Source organism: Notechis scutatus, chromosome 2 (assembly GCF_049901735.1).
Source record: "Notechis scutatus isolate UNSWTSFEM ecotype Mainland chromosome 2, rNotScu1.2, whole genome shotgun sequence".
NCBI lineage: Eukaryota > Metazoa > Chordata > Lepidosauria > Squamata > Elapidae > Notechis > Notechis scutatus.
The window spans coordinates 113,652,664-113,673,465 of NC_142010.1; the positions used below are offsets into that span (position 1 = coordinate 113,652,664).

The 20,802-nt window shown below is 36.2% G+C and overlaps 1 protein-coding gene across 1 annotated transcript in view; it reads left to right on the plus strand.

Annotated features, from left to right (window-relative positions):
- Positions 1-18,800, plus strand: part of LOC148132194 (voltage-dependent T-type calcium channel subunit alpha-1G-like) — a 42,114-nt gene extending 23,314 nt beyond the window's left edge. The window contains exon 2 of the mRNA XM_087955886.1: positions 18,359-18,800. Coding sequence (XP_087812012.1) covers positions 18,359-18,395 — 37 coding nt within the window. The 3' untranslated portion in view covers positions 18,396-18,800. The remainder of the gene's footprint in view (positions 1-18,358) is intronic.
- The last annotated feature ends 2,002 nt before the right edge of the window (positions 18,801-20,802 follow it).

Here is a 20,802-nt window from a genome sequence, read left to right on the forward strand (position 1 = left end):
GTTTCGGTGAGGAGATAAAACTTTGCTCCTTGCATTTCCCTGTGGGGTTTGCCTGTCGTTATGGATCTGCTGGGAAGAGATGATGTGAAGTATGAACCAAATAGAAATTTGAATTAAAAAACTTCACTCAAGCTTATCTTCATGGGGCAGATTTTACATTTTTGCTGAGTTTACACAATGCACCAAGCCAGAATTATATTTGAGTGAATCTTAGCATAGTATGTTTTGTAAACCCAAACGTACAGTTTGTAAACCAATAATTTAAAGAGGCTTAGGAAAAAAAAAAAAGACAACCAGAATGACACAATAAATTTTGCCACCCAAAATTAGAGCAAGTCAGTTGGTAGGCCTGAAAATTGCAAGCAGTATCAAAAGACACATTTACATTATGTTTTCCATTTAGCATTGTTCTGCAAGGCTTGCTAATAGGTGGGGCTGTCTCCTCCAATAGATCTTGAGGGTTAGAGAATCCATGTCAGAGGTGGCATTCAGCAGGTTCTGACTAGTTCTGCAGAACAGGTAGTGGAAATTTTGAGTAGTTTGGAGAACCGGCAAATCCCACCTCTGACTGGAGATTTTATAGTATCCTTCCCCTGCCATGCCCACCAAGCCACACCCACAGAACCGGTAGTAAAATAATTTGAATCCCACCACTGGCCCATGTCCAGTCAGGAACTGAGCCAAAACCACTTCCTTCTTCTTTTGCTCTTTTTAAACGAAACACTTAACAAAACACTGAATTCTGATTTTGATCCAGGATGTTTCATGTTGTTCCAATTTTCCTACCATATTTGCCACTAGTTTGCATCCTAGGGTAGATCCCTACAGTGGATATGAAGCCCCACTATTTGTTTTGACTCAGGTGACCCATCATGCCTGGATGCATCCTTGGGAATTACCAACGATACTACTGTACAAAAGGTAATTTCTTGAGACTAGATTTAGAGTGGTCCTATCATGTATTTTTCATCTTTAGACCTTTCAAATGATGCTTGTAAAGTATAAAAACATAAAGTAGCACAAACCAAACTAGCAATCCAATAGTCAATAACGAGATCATAATTATTCCTGGCAGGAAGTGTAAGGTAAAGGATAGTATTTTGTTCTGGATGTTTGCAATACCTTGATTCTACCTAGAGAAGAAAGAAATCTTGGAGTTAATAACTACTATTGGTTGAATTATAGTAGTTAGATTACTGTCTACATGTCATGGACAGGTAAGTAGGAATAGAATTAAATTAATAATAGATTAATAGCATATTGATCAATTTTGCATAGATGTTGCAAATCTAGTAATTTGGGCTATGGACATTAAACATGAAATCCAGACTTCTGGTTAGTAATGATGATGTGATGAATTTATTATCTCTCTCCTTCACAGTTTAAGGGGCTGTCCTGTCATCTTTTGATTGCTTTACTGCTGAACTAGTAAGTGGAAAGCTTATTGATTGACTCAAATAAATTCACCCAACTTGAGAATGTGATAAGCAGCATGCCATATGTTGAAACTGTGTTGAAATAAAGACATTCAAGATGAAGTGAGAAGTTTATAGCGTCTACTGTATAGAGATAATTTACAAATTTAGACATTTCTTACATTGTGGACCAGGATGAGCCTATAGCTATGTTTATAGAAAAATATGTATGTGAGATCTTTTCCCTGCAACCAAAATACAGCCTGTAAATTGAAACATTTTTTTCCTCTGAGGATTTCCATTTTTATTCACTACAGAAGCCCCATAATATCTGTAGTTACATTTTTGCAATCTACCACATAGGATCATATCAAACATTTATCTCAGCAAGCAGGACATTTGTAGTGGAATAAAAAGAAGATTATGTTTTTTTCCAAGTATGTCTCCGTAAAGGGCTCTAGATCATAAGCTGCTGAACAAAACTTGTTTGGACACAAAACAAAAGGATATTATACATCTTGATTTTTCCAGAGTTTTCTTGTTTTATGCCTTGTTTATTTATCTAATTTCTCTGTTCAGAATTTTTGATCCAGATTTCAGATGCTGCAGATTTGGATTAATTTGAAGAAAAGACATAGAAGATTTTGATTTCTAATATTATTTTTAAAATGTAAGGAGAATATAAGCCACATTGCTTTGGAAGGAATTCCTATACTGTATTATATTTTCAGTGCATCATTTCCAGAATGATTTACAGGGCTTTTGTTAAGAGGCAGGGGCAGTGGAATTGTTGCTGCAGCTACTGTTTTAAACCTTTCTTTTAAGTGTGAGTTTAATTTTGGTTTTTATGGTTTAATAATTTTTAATTAATCATTCTTTTAAAAAAGAAAAAATGGACAAGCAAAAGAAAGAGAAAAGGAAAAATAATTGATGCAAAGATATAATATCAGTAAGTGGCCAATGAAGTTAGTATGTTGTACAGTTAGTGCTCAGTGTATTGTTAGTAAAAAGATTAAACATAAAAAAGCCAAATTTCCATAAGTTATTTTAAATAATTAGGAAAGTGATTTGAGATATCTTTTTGAATATATGAGTTGAGTGGCAAAATTTTCTCTATTTTGTTATGTGAAAGTACCATTAAAAACAAAAAAAGAGAAAGAAGAAAAATTACTAAAAACACTATGAGTAAAATATTTAATTTCCAATTCCCTCTTTGTTATATTCTGATATGTAATATTTATAAACATATAAATTTTTTATGTATTTCTGATTTCAGTTCTTTGGTCAACACTATTTCCCCTTAAAAACCATACTTTAAATGATGATAGTCTAGTTGGTCTCCTTTAGATTTTAAAAATATTTGATCTAGTGATTAAGGCACCAGAGTAGATACCAGGAAACTGTGAATTCTATTCCCACCTTAGGCATGAAGGCCAACCGAATGGCTTTTGGCCAGTTCCTCTCCCTCAGCTCAATCTGTTTCACAGGGTAGGGAAATTAGGAGGAGGAAGGAGTATTAGGTATATTTGCTGCTTTGAGTTATTTATAAAACATAAAGATTGGAAATAAGTATGTTGTTTTGGATTTCCAGATTTCCCCTTTTTATTCTATGTGCCTTTTCAATACTTAATTTTTTTTCTCAATGAAAATAATATTTTCTTTTTTTCCTCTTGCCCTTTGGAAATAGCTTTTTCTATATGCAGTTAATTCACCCATGTTGTCTTTTGTTTTTTTTAACCTGGAATTTAATAGGCCTTAGATTTTGCAGATATTAATGGCTGATAGATGACTATGTGCCAGCAAGTTGTTAACTCTTTCAACCATATCAGATTTCCCCCCATGAATTAATGGATTAGCAGATTAAATATTTGATGGAATTTAAAATCTGCTCTAATATAGGAAGTTTGATATATAAGCCTGCAAAATTAGTAATGGAAAAAGAAATGATTCAGGACAATATTTTTTTTAAGATTGGCAATTAAATCTTTCAAAATAATTTTGCATTTGTTAATTACTATGGCCCAACTAAGGGTAATTCAAAAGTTTAAAATAAACATTTTGAATACCTTTTTTGGCTGTGGATTAGATAAATATTTTATATTATTATATTTTATCAAGTTTTAAATCTTTTGTTAAATTGTAACACTGTTTCATCTGAATTTAATTCTCTAACAGAAAATGCTATAAACTGGAGTTTAAAATAGCTGATGTAAATAACTTTTAAATCCTTCAGAAAAGAATAAACATTTTTAAAATTACATATCAGACTTGCTCCTGACTTGATTATTTTTTAGTATTTCAGTCACATGTAGATTGGTTAGGTGAAATTAATGTAGATTGTATCACAGCTTCTGATCAGGCACCAATAATATTAACAAGTATTAAAAGAAAAAAATACTATTTTTTAAAAGCTGGGTTTAATACCTCATTATTAAGGGATTGCTTTTACATAAAATAGGCAAAATATGTTAACTTTTTAAAAAAATTCAATAGATGATTTGCAAATTCAATGGAGGATTTTTAATGTATTTGAGATACTTTGTATTCATAATGGTATTTTTGCAAACGTTTCATGAAAAAATAAAAAAACCAAAGGCTAATAAGATAATTTATACTGAAATAGGGTAATGCTTTTGAGTCTTTTATATTGGAATTTAAGTCCTTTTATGCATCTAACTTAAAATATTACTGTAACTGGATAATCTAAAGCAAAGATATTGAGAATGAGCAAAAAGATTACTGGTAAATTACTGCAAGAGCAGTGGCAAAACAATATCATTCCTACTATTAAAAGATGTTTGGGCAAAAGTATACAGAGGTTCTGATGTAATCAGCAATTTTAAAAATATACCTTGACTTTATATTCAGATGATTGGAGAAGAGATTAATCATTTCTTAAATAATACAGCCTTTCCAAAGATTATATATGACCAGCTGGACATTTATCTCTTCAGGAAATAATAGGACTATTTCATACACGAAAACAGGAAAATCTCCTGCTACTGATGTTACCCTGTTGGTTGATATAAGACAACAATTGTTGTTTTTTGGTTCCTATCTTATTGGAGGTTTAGAATTATACTTTAATGAATGAATATTTTTCATCTTTCTTTCATGAGACCTAGCTGCTTAGAGTCACTTGAGCTGAAAGATGAGTGGCAAATACATTTGATAAATAAATATGACTGTGATTTTTAAAAAATTGGTAAAAATTCTACTGATTGTACAAGCTATTGCATGATTTATCTTTTAATGTTGATGCTAATATTTTGATAGCAACTTTGGCACATCAATTATAGATAGTTCTACTTTTGATTATTTCTCTCACACATTTGATTTTTTAAAAGGGAAACAAGCCTTTGATAATATTAGATTACTATTATAGGTATGCATTTATTTTAAAAACTGGAATCTCCTCTAATGGTTTTATTAGATGCAGAAAAGGCCTTTGATATGGTGCAGTTTATATTTTTGGAACAACTTTTAGCCAACTATAGATTATTACTACTGTGGTTTGTCATATAGTCTGCCAAATATTTAGTCTAGATTTGGCATTTTTATCCACCTATCACATTCTTCCCAAAGATCTAGGATAGGCAGATGTTGTTCCATGGATTGAAAGGTATTTTTGCAGGATATAAGCTGTTCTTAGTAAAGCTGCCTTTTACAATTGACTGAAGGTAATTTAGTCTATACTAATGATATTCAAGTGGTGCTCCAGATGTTCTGGGATTGCACCCAAGAGTGCTGATTACCATTATTATTACTATTTGAATTAGAGTGTGTTATTCTAAGTTATTTTTACTCATTTACTCAAGATACTTTGTGGTATTTTTAAAGGTTATTCTTAATCTATAGTTATATTTAATTTGATATGGGGAACCATTGGTGTGTCTTATCACTCAGACAAAAGACATTCTGAGACTAACAGATAACAGATAATCAGAGTTGGAAGGGACCTTGTAGGTCATCTAGTCCAACCCCCTGCCCAAGCACGAGACCCTACACCATTTCTGACAGATGGCAGTCCAATCTCTTCTTGAAGGCCTCAAGTGATGGCGCTCCCACAACTTCTGAGGGCAAGCTGTTCCATTGGTTGATTGTTCTCACTGTCAGAAAGTTTCTCCTTATTTCCAGGTTAAATCTCTCCTTGTTCAGTTTCCATCCATTATTTCTTGTCTGGCCTTCGATGTGTTTTAGAAAATAGCTTGACCCCTTCCTCTCTGTGGCATCCCCTCAAATATTGGAACACTGCTATCATGTTTCCCCTGGTCCTTCTCGAAGTCCCTGGCACTAAGTACACATTGTTCTGATATGCCACTGCTATTTTCCTTAATTAACTATCAATGTTATATACCAAAATGTCTTGATATAGTACAACCCTATTGGTTAAAGTCATCTAGCCCACTAGATTTAGCACAGTGCGTTAGTTTGAGTCCCTTCCATCAAAAAATGGCATCCTGTTGGCCTCAGGAGCCGCTCCTTCTCTGTGTCCATGCTTGTCCTGTGGAACAGCATCCCCTCAGAAATCCAGATGTTCCTAACTCATGTACCTTTCATAAGGCTCTGAACATCTCTCTGTTTTTCTGGGTCTGTGAACTAGGAGGTTAAGTGAGCTCTGCTGATAATGCTGCTTTTATTATTTGAGTTTATTGTTTTAACCTTAGATGTCATGGCTTAGCAGTTAAATGTTATTTTAATTCTATAGAGGCACTGTTGTAAAATGAGCAATCATATAAATCATTTCAACAAAAGAATACATGCATGGAATAAAGCTCATCAACTTTGTATGGGCTCTAATGTATCTATGAACTTAGGGGTCTTGAAATAATTATCTCAAGAAAAAAATCTTTATTTGGTGATGCAAATATTTCAGATTGTTTATCTTGGTTTGATATAAATAAATAGTTAAAAAAATCCCCAAAATTTATGGGGAAAGATAAATAAAGTAAGAATGAGTATTACTACCGGATACTGTATATGTATACTGAAATTAATATCTAAGATATTTCAGGCAGTTTGATATGCTACTAATAGTTTGCATGGAAAAGAGCAAACCCACAGATTTTCTTTGTCTTAATTATGATTTCCATATGGAGGGGATTTTTACTTTCCTGATTTTCAGTTTTATCACTGAGCATACATTTTAACTTTCATTTCTAACCCTGTGATCATCCAAAAACAATGATGGGCACAATTTTACAAAATATGATGTAATACCTTTGATATTATGATAGGGCCTTTTTTCCTCTTTCCATCATAATTCTCTTGGAAGATATTGGGACAGAAATACATTTTAATCCTTATTCACATGAAAAACTTGCAGTTTGATATAAGCCCACATTGAAAATAGCAGGTAAGTTTTAAAAAAAAAGAATTCAATTTTTTTTAAAACTAGCTTATTGCCAACCAAGCATTGTAGTTACTGCAAGAGATATTTGAACTGTTTGCAGAATGGCAATATATTTATATAACATCTTCTGAATTATTCTGTATCTAAAGATTGTTTTTTTATTATAAATTAAAGAGCACTTTCAAGATTGATATCAAGAACTTTCAAGAACTAGAATATGCTGTATTAGCAAATCAATTAAAGTTCTTAAGAATATTTTTTAATGATCTTTAATATCATTAGTGAAATACAACAAAGTAATACAAGAGTAATAGTATAATAAAAATAGACATAATAGTAATTAAAATGAACTAATATTGTTCCATTTCTGATTATGTTAAACTGAGTCTAATTCAAGAAAAGGTTTTTCTGATCATGCTGAAAATAAAAAATATGGACAGGTGTAAGTTTGGGTTTTGTCTACTGTTCAGTTTTGCTATCTGTAAGTTTTAAAAGTATGATTTTGAGAAGAATAATTTAGCTTAAACATTAATGTGATTTGAAGTTTTATACAACAAAAATATCTGTTCTGAAGCTGCTTCTTCATTGCAATAATACATAAACTGATCAATGTTCTTTGTGAAAAGTTTTTAAAGTTTTTTTTGTTTAAAAACATATTTTTACATACACATATATAATGTACGTGGGTATATGTTATGTGGATGTATATATAGTTTTTTTTTTAATTTTTTCACTCATTTTCTTTGTGTAACTTTTTGTGTACTAAAGCAGTTTTAAAAACCCATGGATTCTAGAGTCAGGAAGAGCCTCAATTTTAACTAATAACTGATGTATCTAATGAAACAGAGAGCACTGTCTTCCGTGGGTAGTCCCCCTAAAAGAATGAATGTGTTTGCTCTGCAAACAGAAAAGTGTTTCGCATGTGTAAAGCCAAACTGATAAAACACCTAGTCCCTAATTGCTATGGTTTTGAAGAAATTAATAATATAAAAGTGATTTAGAAGCCTTTCCACATGCTTAAAATACAGCAGTAATTTTGAAACCAGTGGTTCCCCAATACTGCTGTCTGGCATAGTTACTTGGAAATAATTCTTCCCAAACATGTGGATCTTCTGAATGAAAATGAAAATGAAAATGTGCTGTTGCATAGACAATCTCCTGAATGAACCAACTTTCCTCAGCGTAGGACCCTCCAGATGGATTGGAACTGCAATTCCCAGAATTCTTTGGCAGCATACATGCTTGGGAAGTGTAGGAGTCTGTGTCCAATGCACTAGATCAAGAAAATCTGTATAAACTTTATAAGAAGAATTTGGGGGCATTTCTCTCTCTTGTGGTTTCCCTCTTTTTTTTCTTTGTGTGTGGTGAATCATTCATTTTTATTTTATGTCTTTTTCTTTGTATATAAATATATATGGTATTTCTGTACTCGACATTCAATCTCCATTCTTTCTCCAAACTATATTTTGCAAAGTTCCATGAGACTCAAAAGCTCCTGCATTTTGTAACAAAGTAGGGAAGGAACACAGGCTGTTTGTCTGCTGCACAAGTACAATAACATATGTAATTAGTTAGTCCTTCTGTTGGGCACTTCTTAATGCCAATCATTCAGTTGGGAGTTAGGAGAAAATTATGCCTTACAAAGCTGCCAGATGGCATGAAACGTAGGCACCTCATCTGCCTTGTGGAAATTCAGCATGATTGCAACATGCATGCAGTATTTCATGTTTTTACTTTTGCTTTAATGAGATCAAAAGGCAATGGAAAGGCATTTACATCCAGAAGGTGGCAGAAATGGGAGTGAATAAGATGTTTTGTTTTGGCCCTTTTGAAAATAGATGGCATGTCTTGACAAATAGGACTAAACAGCCACCTCCCTCTCTATAGCAAGAATTTCTTTCATTTTTCCTTCCCTTTGGCTGATGCTGTTGGAGCAAAATTAGCATTCTGGTGCTAAACTGTGCCACTCAGATTACGACAATTATAAACCCTACAAAGAAGACGTTGCTTAGAAGTTGCCTGAGTGTAGGATGGCCAAACTGAAAATGTGAGGTTTATTAGCCTTTACATTGATTTCCTCCTGAAGGAGACAGAAAGGCTCAGAAACTTGTTAGCTATTTGCTACTAACAAAAGCCCAGGCCTGTCAATCGCCAGAGCCAGTTGGAGATCTTTGTGTCCATCTGCAGGAGAGTTTATGGAAGATGTGTGTGTTCTCATGGAAGAAAAGCAAATACTCTCCACAAGAGAACAAGGCAGTTCTGCTCAAGACAGCTAAGGCCCTGCAGGGGGTCTCAGGGACTTGATCCAGTCCTGTGGCTTGTGCTCCGAGCGAAAGAAATGGTCTCATTCAGTCTGCTAGGTCAATGTCAACTGAGGAACAATGCAGATGATATAAATCACTAATATCTCTCCATCTATGCTCCTTTATAGAAACTTATCTTGCCTTGCTTTCCTTTTGGGCAAGATACTCTAGTAGAATCAATATTGTACTGTAAAAGGTCTTACTTCTTCCACTAAGCCATGTCATGGAATGCCACCACACGTGTGAGCTTGGTTGCAAAAGGTAAGGAAGCAAATACACTTTTGTTCTTGACTCTGTGAAAATGCACTGACCGATTCTGCTTTGGATTATCTGGCACAACTTGCATTAAGTCACAATTCATGATGACCTTTTTTCCCCCCAGATGAACATTTTATAGTGCAATAAGTAAATAAAAATGCAGCTGTTGCTCAGTTGTAAAGGAGATTCCAAAGGTCTTTCCTTGAGGCACCCATAAAGTTTTGCAGGTACAGGGAGAAATTTGTTAAGTGAGTTTTGCCCCATTTAAAAACTTTTCTTGCAACATTTGTTAAGTGAATCACTGCAGTTGTTAAATTAGTTTCATGGTTGTTAAGTGAACCTGGTTTCCCCGTTGACTTTGTTTGTCAGAAGGTCGCAAAAGCTGATCATATATGACCCCGGGACACTGCAACCGTCATAAATGTGAGTCAGTTGTCAAGCATCTGAATGTAAATCATGTGACCACGGGGATGCTGTAATGGTCTTAAGTGTGAAAAATGGTCGTAAGTTCTTTTTTTCAGTGGCATTGTAACTTTGAACAATCACTTAGCGAACTGTTGTTAATTTGAGAACTCTTTGTGCAGACCCTCTTGGCATTCTTCTAGAACAGTCTGGATATTATCTAGCACAGGGGTGATCCTGGGGTGCTTAGATCTGGCCTGTGAGGCCACCCTGGAAACACAAAGGAACGGCCTGCAGTGCCTCTGCCAGCAAAAACAGACCTTGGGAGGGCTGCGCGTTGCCCCCTAGGCTTTATTTTCACTGGCATAAAGCTCCAGGAGACCATTGCAGCCAAAAACGGAGCCTCAATGAGTGACATCAAATTGGCCACGCCCACCCTGTCCATGCCTCCCCCACCAGCCCTCCAGGGTTAAACACAACCCTAATGTGGCCCTCCATGAAATCGAGTTTGATTGCCCTGATCTAGCTGGTCAGCTGTGCTTGGGAATATTCTGGTTGTGATTAGAGTAAAGTTGGCCAGACACATTAGGCTCTAGAAGGGTTAATCCGTCTTACGTTCTTGATATAGCTTTAGTTTCAAGACTTACTTTCTCCCCACATTTCATACACACACAAATATATACATAATTAAAATCTGTTTCAAATATTTCATATCTAAAACAATTTGCAGCTCCTTCTATCAGTCCTTCAGTTGACAGAATCTGCATCGCAAATTGGGGGAGGGGAGCAGAGGGATTCACATAAAATACAGTAGCTGTATTTCCTTTTGTGTACCATTTTTGAAATGACACAAATCTCTGCTCTCCCGTTCCAGTTTTCTTCTCTTTGTGGCTTCCCATTCATTAAAACAAAACAAAAACAAAATAATATCCTCCCCAAAAAAAATCCTTTCTTCTTTGTTTCCCAGGACTTTGTGTTTTTTTTCCTTTTGTTTTCTATATTTTGACTTAGTTTTGCATTATACATCAGGGGCAAGCTGGATGTTGGTGTAAGTGTGATGTAGCTATTGAAAGAGTTGTGATCTCTGCATCTCATTTTGCAGTTCAGCTGGAGAGATCTCGTTTCCAAATACACCCACACACAGCCGCAAGGAAAGAGAGAGAGAGTCTTGCAGAGAGGAGAAGAATATTGGGGAGAAGTATCATGGAAGATTTGCAAGTATTGCAGAAAGGGGAAAAATGCAGAAAACTTGAATTCAGGTGTGGACAGTCGGAGGGACATGCTCTGGCAGTTGAGATGCTAAAATATTAAATCTGGAGAGAAGGTCAGACACTGTGAAAATGGGCAGCAAAAGCTGTTCTGCTCTGTTCAAATCCAGCAAGTTAGAAATCAGTTTTCACGCATGTATCTCTCTCTTCCTGTCTCCACCCCCACAACCCCCCACCCCCCGCCCAAAAGGAACAAGCAATACAGACTAGATTTTGTATATAGATAGATAGATATATAATTGGCTACCAGGAGAAATTCCCTCTGCTGGCTGAAGATAGTTTGGAAAGGGGAAAATCCCAGGAATGGGTGGCTTTGTCCCATTTTCTGTATTCCCTTTCTGTATTCATCTGCTACTCAGTGTTTTATACAGACAGTCCTCGAATTACAACATTTCGTTTAGTGACCATTCAAGGTTACAGTGGCACTGAAAAAAGTGACTTATGACTGTTTTTCACACTTACGACTTTGCAGCATCTCCATGGTCACGTGATCAAAATTCAGATGCTTGGCAACTGGTTCATATTTATGATGGTTGCAGTGTCACTGGGAGCACCTTTTATGACCTTCTGACAACCAAAGTCCATGGGGAAGCCAGATTCACTTAACAACCATATTACTAATTTAACAACTGCAGTGATTCACTTAACAACTGTGTCAAGAAAAGTCATAAAATGAGATAAAATTCACTTAACACATGTCACACTTAGCAACAGAAATTTTGGGGTCATGTTGGTCATAATGTTGAGGGCTACCTGTACTCACAGTACTTTTGTTTCTTCCACGCAGGCATTTACGTTGGATTAAAGAGAGCTAGATTATTTATTTATTTATTTGTTTGTTTGTTTGTTTGTTTGTTTGTTTGTTTTTGTCAATTGCTTACAAGATAATAGGTATAAGTAAAAACATAGTTATGAATACATGGATACATATAAGAAAAATAAAAAAAATAAACAGAAACAATAGGACAGGGATGGTAGGCATGTTGGTGCGCTTATGCACGTCCCCTACAGATCTCTTAGGAAAGGGGTGAGGTCAATAGTAGACAGTCTAAGGTTAAAGTTTTTGGGGTTTGGGGAAGAAACTACAGAGTCAGGTAGAATATTCCAGACATTGACCGCTCTGTTGCTGAAGTCGTATTTCCTGCAATCAAGTTTGGTGCAATTAACCTTGAGTTTGTATCTACCCTATTTCTCCCACAATACGGCCTCCCCCAATAGGAAGTCCCAGCATGTTTTATAGGCATGAAATGAAATTAAGCCCCTCCCCCAAAATTAAGGCCTATATTAAAACATGCGAAATGGGGGGAATGGTGGGGGGACTTGCCATTAGGAGGTACTTTTGTTGCACACCCGGATATGGTGCTGCCTGCATTGACCCCGATACGAAGTGCCCCACCAATGCCAAGGTCAACATCCAAGCCGTCGCCGCCTGCCCGAAGATGCAAGGGGGGGGGGAATTAAGTCACCCCCGAAAAGACGGCCTAGCCATTTTTTCGGGGCTCAAAAAAAAAAAAAAGACCCAGCCTCATTATATGACAAACACGGTATTGTTTGCTCTTGTGTTGTTATGGTTGAAGCTGAAGTATTCATTGACTGGTAGGACATTGCAATGTATGATTTTATATACTCTGCTTAGATCGGACCGAAGGCGGCGTAATTGTTAAGTTTTGTAGGTCTAGAATTTCGAGTCTGGTGGCATAATAAGGAAACTTCAATCCAAAAAGAGATCACTCTGGCGGAAAAACAAATCTGGTCACGTTGCCAATTTCAAAAACCGATACAAAAATTTATGCCACCAGATAAAGACTGAATGCACCAATTATCACATTAAACAAGAGGAAAACCTTCTAAGCACCAATTCCACCCGAGCTTTTTACAATTTTGTAAACAACAAACTAAAAGACTCAAGGTCCATCCCTCCCTTGATAGGACCTGATGGTAAAGACTGCAACGACGACACCATTAAAGCCAACATCTTTAACACATTCTTCGGCTCAGTATTTGTAAACAGCAATGGATCATGCCCAGTATTTCCTAGCCATACCACAGATAACAACAATGATCTAATACATATCGATTTTACAGAAGACAATGTCGAAAAATCACTACGCAATCTAAAACCATCTCTATCTATTGGACCGGATGGAATATGTGCCTACTTCTTAAGAAAGCTATCCACTGCCATAGCCAAACCTCTAAGCATAATCTTTGAAAAATCTTTCAGGACCAGCTCCTTGCCTAACCTATGGTCACAAGCCACAGTCATCCCCATCTTCAAAAAGGGAGACCCAAGCCTAGTTGAAAATTACAGGCCAATCTCCTTATGCTGCGTCACCTGTAAAGTCATGGAATCAATTATTAACCAATCCATCATCCTCCACTTAGAGACAAACAACCTACTCTCCAATAAACAATTTGGTTTCAGAAAAAAACTATCCTGTAATCTGCAACTCTTACACTGCAAAAACATATGGACGACACAACTCGACCAGGGCAAAGCAATAGACGCAATCTACATAGACTTCTGTAAAGCCTTTGATTCAGTGGTACACGACAAACTACTCCTAAAAATAAAATCCTATGGTATCTCTGGACAACTGAATAACTGGATAGAAGCATTCCTGTCAAACAGACAACAAATGGTCAAAATCGGGAGCGTCCTATCAAATCCAGTACCTGTCAATAGTGGTGTCCCCCAGGGCAGTGTTCTAGGACCAACTCTCTTCATACTCTACATAAACGACCTCTGTGATCATATTAAGAGCAATTGCGTTCTCTTCGCTGATGATGTAAAGCTGTTCAATACCACAGACAATACTGCTACCCTACAAAAAGATCTTGACTATGTATCTGAATGGTCAAACAAATGGCAACTTCAAATCTCAACAAATAAATGCTCTGTCTTACATATTGGCAAAAAAAATCGGAAAATAAAATACAAGCTGAATAGTCAAGATCTTGTTGATGACCCAAGCTCTGTAAAGGACCTTGGAATACTCACCTCTAATGATCTGAGTGCTAGAGCCCACTGCAACTACATAGCCAAAAAGGCATTAAGAGTTGTTAACCTAATCCTACGTAGCTTTTTCTCTGGCAATATCACACTACTAACCAGAGCATACAAAACATTTGCTAGACCAATACTCGAATACAGTTCATCAGTCTGGAACCCTCATTACGTATCTGATATTAGCACAATTGAGAAAGTCCAGAAATATTTCACAAGAAGAGTTCTCCACTCTTCTACTCGTTGTAGAATACCTTATGCCACCAGACTTGAAATTCTAAAACTAGAAAACCTTGAATTACGCCGTCTTCGGTCTGACTTAAGCATGGTATATAAAATCATACATTGCAATGTCCTACCTGTCAATGAATACTTCAGCTTCAACCATAACAACACAAGAGCACACAATAGATACAAACTCAAAGTAAACCGCACCAAACTTGATTGCAGGAAATACGACTTCAGCAATAGAGTGGTCAATGTCTGGAATACTCTACCCGACTCTGTAGTCTCTTCCCCAAACCCCAAAAACTTTAACCTTAGACTATCTACTATTGACCTCACCCCTTTCCTAAGAGGTCTGTAGTGGGCGTGCATAAGCGCACCATCGTGCCTACCGTCCCTGTCCTATTGTTTCTCTTATTCTTTTATTTTTCTTATATGTACCCATTTCATGTATTCACAACTATGTATACACTTATACTTATTATCTTGTAAACAATTGGCAAATCAAATAAATAAATAAAATAAATAAATAAATAAGGTATTCTGCAATGAGTAGAGGAGTGGAGAACTCTTCTTGTGAAATATTTCTGGACTTTCTCAACTGTGTTAATATCAGATACGTAATGTGGGTTCCAGACTGATGAGCTGTATTCGAGTATTGGTCTTGCAAATTTGAGTATTGGTCTTGGTTTTGTATGCTCTAGTTATTAGTGTAATATTACCAGAGAAAAAGCTATGTAAGATTAGGTTAACAACACTTAAAGCCTTTTTGGCTATGTAGTTACCGTGGGCTCTAGCACTTAGGTCATTAGAGGTGAGTATTCCAAAATCCTTGACAGAGTTTGGATCATCAACAAGGTCTTGACTATTCAGCCTGTATTTTATTTTCTGTTTTTTTTTGCCAATATGTAGGACAGAGCATTTATTTGCTGAAGTTGCCATTTGTTTGACCATTGTGATACATAGTCAAGGTCTTTTTGAAGGGTAGCAGTATATCTGTGGTGTTGAATAGCTTTACATCATCAGCAAAGAGAATGCAGTTGCTCTTGATATGATCACAGAGGTCATTTATGTAGAGTATGAAAAGAGTTGGTCCTAGAACACTGCCTTGGTTGACACCACTGTTGACAGGTACAGAATTTGATAGGACACTCCCAATTTTGACCATTTGTTGTCTGTTGGACAGGAATGCTTCTATCCAGTTATGCAGGTGTCCAGAGATACCATAAGATTTTATTTTTAGGAATAGTTTGTCGTGTACCACTGAATCAAAGACTTTACAGAAATCTATGTAGATTGCGTGTATTGCTTTGCCCTGATCGAGTTGTGTAGTCCATATGTTTTTGCAGTGTAAGAGTTGCAAATTACATGATAGTTTTTTCCTGAAACCAAATTGTTTATTAGAGAGTAGGTTGTTTGTTTCTAAGTGGAGGATGATGGATTGGTTAATAATTGATTCCATGACTTTACAGGTGACGCAGCATAAGAAGATTGGTCTGTAATTTTCAACTAGGCTGGGATCTGCCTTTTTGAAGATGGGGATGACCATGGCTTGTGACCATAGTTTTGGCAAGGAGCTGGTCCTGAAAGATTTTTCAAAGATTATGCTTAGAGGTTTGGCTATGGCAGTGGATAGCTTTTTTAAGAAGTAGGCACATATTCCGTCCGGTCCAATAGATAGAGATGTTTTAGATTGCGTAGTAGTTTTTGAACATTGTCTTCTGTAAAATCAATATGTATTAGATCATTGTAGTTGTCTGTGATTCGACTAGGAAATACTGGGCATGATCCATTGCTGTTTAGAAATACTGAGCCAAAGAATGTGTTAAAGAGGTTGGCTTTAATAGTGTCGTCATTGCAGTCTACCATTAGGTCCTTTCAGGGGTGGGATGGACCTTGAGTCTTTTAGTTTGTTGTTTACAAAATTGTAGAAAGTGTGGGTCGATAATGTCTCCTTTCTAATTGTCTTTGTACTTGTGTCATGCAGGAGTATACATGCACAAAGTTTTCTACCTGCTGTGGAAATACTGCTTGAGGCCCTGTGTTGCATGAATGAGGAAGGCAGAACCTTTTCTCTCTACAGTGGTCTTCTCCAACTGGTTCCTGGGACCACAGTGTGCTTCTGGCAGCATGCCTGTTTGCTAGGCTGGATAAGAGAGATGAGAGCTGAAGTCCAGAACAGCTCAACTTTTACTAGATAAAATGAGAACCAAAGAATGAAATGCACCAAGAGAAGGATTATGATGGCCGGTTTATACAGAAATTTCAAGAGATGATCACAGACCAGATTGTTTGTAGGAATGATTCAATTACTGGTTCTTTTAAATTTGTGGTTGAGAAAATTAAGAGGTTGAAAAACTATGCCCGGTAATTTTCTTCTGCTGAGCAGCAGCTTACATGTCCTTGAATCAGTGAAGTATAGGATAGACTTTGTCTCGTTAGGTGCTGAAAAGATAAAAGAAGACAGCATCTAATTGCCACACTCCTCAATGGGGAAAAAAGCTTTTAATTTCATTGGTTGGCCCACAACAGCCTTTAAGACCCACAAGCCCTTAAACTCTTGCTTAAATACAATTATTTCTGCCTTTTGTTGAGGCTGCCTCTGTGGCATGGAGTAGCTCAGAAATGGGTAACATCTCAGCTGAGGACCACTACCCTTGTTGTTTGAATGCCATGAAGGGAGTCGTAGGTCACAAAACAGGCAAAGCCAGGGCAAAAGTTGGAGGAGTCAAATTAACTATTCCATTTCTCTTGATTGAATGCGTATTTGAATTTAAGTGAAATTAATTAAATACCTCTATTCTTTGTTTATTTAATAATGTTCCCTTTGCCACACCTTTTAGTGGCAATGTTCAGAAGGACGTTGGTCTCTTTGGGAAACCTGATAGGTTTCCACTTGTGTACTCCAGGGGAATGACTGTTTGCTGCCTGAATTGAAGACTGACAGCAAAAGGGGGATTCGGCCAGTGCCAGAGCTCCTGCTGTCTCTTTCCTTCTCTGAACATCTCTAGAATTAGTAGAATTCTCCAATCCATGGAATGGCTGAAGTTTCAAAGGTTCCTTGATGGGATCTGGAAATGACAGCACCCTTAATTAAAAATATAAGGTTAAAAATAATGCTACTTGTTTATTTAAAATAAGGAATTTTAAAGCCTTTTCCCACTTCAATTATGATTTAATTACGGCAACAAAGTTAGCTGTTTTAGTGGATATTTTTCCTTTCCCAAATAAAGTGCCAGCAGTATTTAGTTTAGCATAATAGTTTTGACATCAAGGTTGTGCTCAAACATGAGGTTTCCTTCACATTATATTTTTGTTTTTTTATTCTTATGGCTTGTTGAATGGCAGCGTAGCAACCATATAGTAACTCATTTATTGCAAAGGAACCTGGCATAACCTTTCCACTCCAATGGATGGATCACGATAGAGTAGTTTTCTACATTTTGGAACCATCCTTCTCATTTTCTCTTCTCTTCGCTCTTCATCCTCTCAGAATACAGCAGTGCTGAGGAATTCAATAAACCCAAATACCTTTCACTTCTTTTTTTCCACTGGAACAACAAAATATGACAATATTGAAACAGCTTCCTTTGTTACAGTGAAATAAGGACTCCTATCACAATATATTGTATATCTAACCTTATCCTAATCACGAACAAAGCAGATTTTTAATAATATTGAAAGGATTCAAGAGATCAGCTTTGGCTGATGGATGTTTAAGAGAATTATTCCTAAGAAACAGTAGTTTTGTCACTGTGCGCTAGTTCATTATTTGGTGCCTTTGCTTTCCTTCCCGAGAATGAATGTTGTCACAGGTTTGACAACGGGAATATGTTACTTTATAACTGCACAGGCAATTTATGGAACCATTTAAAAACTGTACCTTTTAAATGCTATTTTGAAATTAATTAGGAATGTGAGCAGGTTTGGGAACCTCAAATACTTGCAACAATTCAGATGAATATGCAAGAAAGCAGGAGGTAAGTGACAAATGTGGCTGATCTCATCAAAATATTTATTCCTGTTACCTACAGAGCAAAGATACAATGAATCTTGAAAAAGTTGTGGTTCTTTTGCAAATTATTTACTTTGCCGTTTTGTTTTTTGCCTACTTATGTTATCTCCAGAAGGAACAAAACTGGACAAGAGGAAGATTATTACTAAAACATGCCCATATCAACTGGATCTTCCAAATGTATTGATCTACACATTAAAAAGTCTGTCCAGAAGTCAATTAATGCAAAAACCAAGAAATTTTGGAATCTTTTATCTATTCTGGTTCAGAAAATCTTGAAAATGGGTATAAAATTGAGACCTGAAGGTTTTCTATTCGGGACGGCAGATAAATAGGTGAAAAGCAAACATGGGACTTGATTTTTATATATGACATCAGCTGCAAGGTTATTACATGCACAAAGATTGAAAGAGGAGAATATACCCACAACGGAAAAATGGACTTCGAAATTAAGATGGTGTGATTTGAGGTGGTGAAATTAACTGCCTTGATTGGAGATGGCAATTTGACTAAGTTTCTTGCTACTTGAATATCACTGTCAAATTTCTTAGAAGACAAGGAGAAAAATCAACTTTTGACTTTGACTTTTGAGGATTAGATTTGATTTGACTAGAGAAATATTGTGGATTTTCAATTATATGGTTATTCATATTTGATAATTTACTATAGGTTAGATTAAAAGTAAGAGAAAAGGAATATATTGTGAATATTGGTTTTTTTTAAAGAATGTTGATTGTTAGTATCTTTGGAAAACTTAAGTATTGGTCTTATCCATTTAAACTTAGAGGTTGTTATATTGTATTATTATTTCTGTACTGAAAAAAGTCAGAGGCCATTACATTTGCCTAATGTATTTCTTTTGTCATTTTTTAAACTTGCCCTGTTATTCCTGTCTTCCTTTAGTCTTAGTGTGTATTTTAACATTTGTTCTTGAAATTTATTAAAGATATTTTAAAAAGCAATGATGAAAGTGGACATTCTTGTCTGAAAAGTGCAAAAGTAGCAGAAAACATGTCATTAATCTTTATTTTAGATGTGGGCATTTTATGAATCCCAAAGGAAATACAAACCTGTTTAGTAGGGTAAATGGCTACTGTTTATATATTTTGTCAAAGGCTTTTTCAGCATCTAATGATAAAATTAGAAATAGATCTTGGTTTTATTTTGTTTTACTATAATTTGTTTTTTTTACTTTTTTTGTCATGTTGTATCACTTTTTAAAGCACTTTTAAAAGCCCTTTTTATGCGTTGAATTTCTTTGAGAATTATGCATTTGTATCACAATCATCTCTGTGGTTTGTTCCTTTCATTATTTTAAAAGCAGTAACTTTAAAAAAAAAAGACTGATATGCATCCATTTTGCGTGGGTTTAATGTATGTGCTCTCATATACATGCTATGGCGTTGTGTAAAAGGAAATGTTCTAACCCTAATATTTTCTCCACCCCTAAAGCCTTTCAGTATTGAGATGTTCTCCTAAACTCAGTGTAAGATACAGCAAAGGATTCTGTTCTGGTTTGTTTGCTTGATGGTGGTGGAACAAAGCTAACTTTAGCCTTTTCATAAATACCATGATTACGTTTATCAGTCAGTGTTACCACCAGAAAGACAAAGAACATTGTTAAAAACAGTCACAGGTGAACCTGCTAGGAGCTTTGGCTATCAGAATGTCAATACCATACAACCTCTTGAGGCCCTTCCCTCAAAGCCTTTATGGTTCGAAGGCCCTGCACTGCCTGTGGATTTATGCTTGGTATAATCGTAGAAGTGCATATGAGCCCAGCAGACTACCTGCCTTTGCTGTGGTTTTGAGACATCGCTGCCTATGGAAAGTAATGAAGATTTTTTTCTTTCCTTCTGGCAGATCTTGAACTTTTCAAACTGGGTAAGCCAGAATAATGCCACCAGAGCACGTAACAGATTTGTTTTTACCTCCCTTATTTACCTGTCCCCATTCTCAGATGTTTTAATGGCTGCTTCTTTTCAGTTTCTTCTCTTTCAAAAAGCAGATTGCTGCTGTCCTGTCTTCTCCTGCTCTCCTCATAACTGCAGGGTTCTCCAGAGCACTGGTGGGATTCAAATTTTTTTACTACCGGTTCTATGGGCGTGGCTTGGTGGGCCTGGCAGGAGAAAGATGCTGTAAAATCTCCAGTCAGAGGTGGTATTTGCCGGTTCTCTGAACTACTCAAAATTTCTGCTACTGGTTCTCCAGAACTGGTCAGAACCTGCTGAATGCCACCTCTGCTCCAGAGGTTCCTACTTCTGTCTGCGTTCCTCTGGAGCTGATTAGAGAGAATAGTGAAGGCGGAGTATCTAAAGCAAACCTGTTTCTGGTATTTGGAAATGGAAAGCCCAGAGCAACAAAGGAGAGTTTTTAATGGAATCTCTCTGACATGACCTTTGTTTTTTATTTCCTCTGCACTCCAAAAGTTATTTTTTTGGGATAATGTCCCGGCTAGTCTACTCTCTCCTTAATCTCTTTGCTTCTTTTCAATCCATCCATTTTTCTCAGTATCAGCACTATTAACAGAAAATGAACATGCTTTTGAAAGCAGTG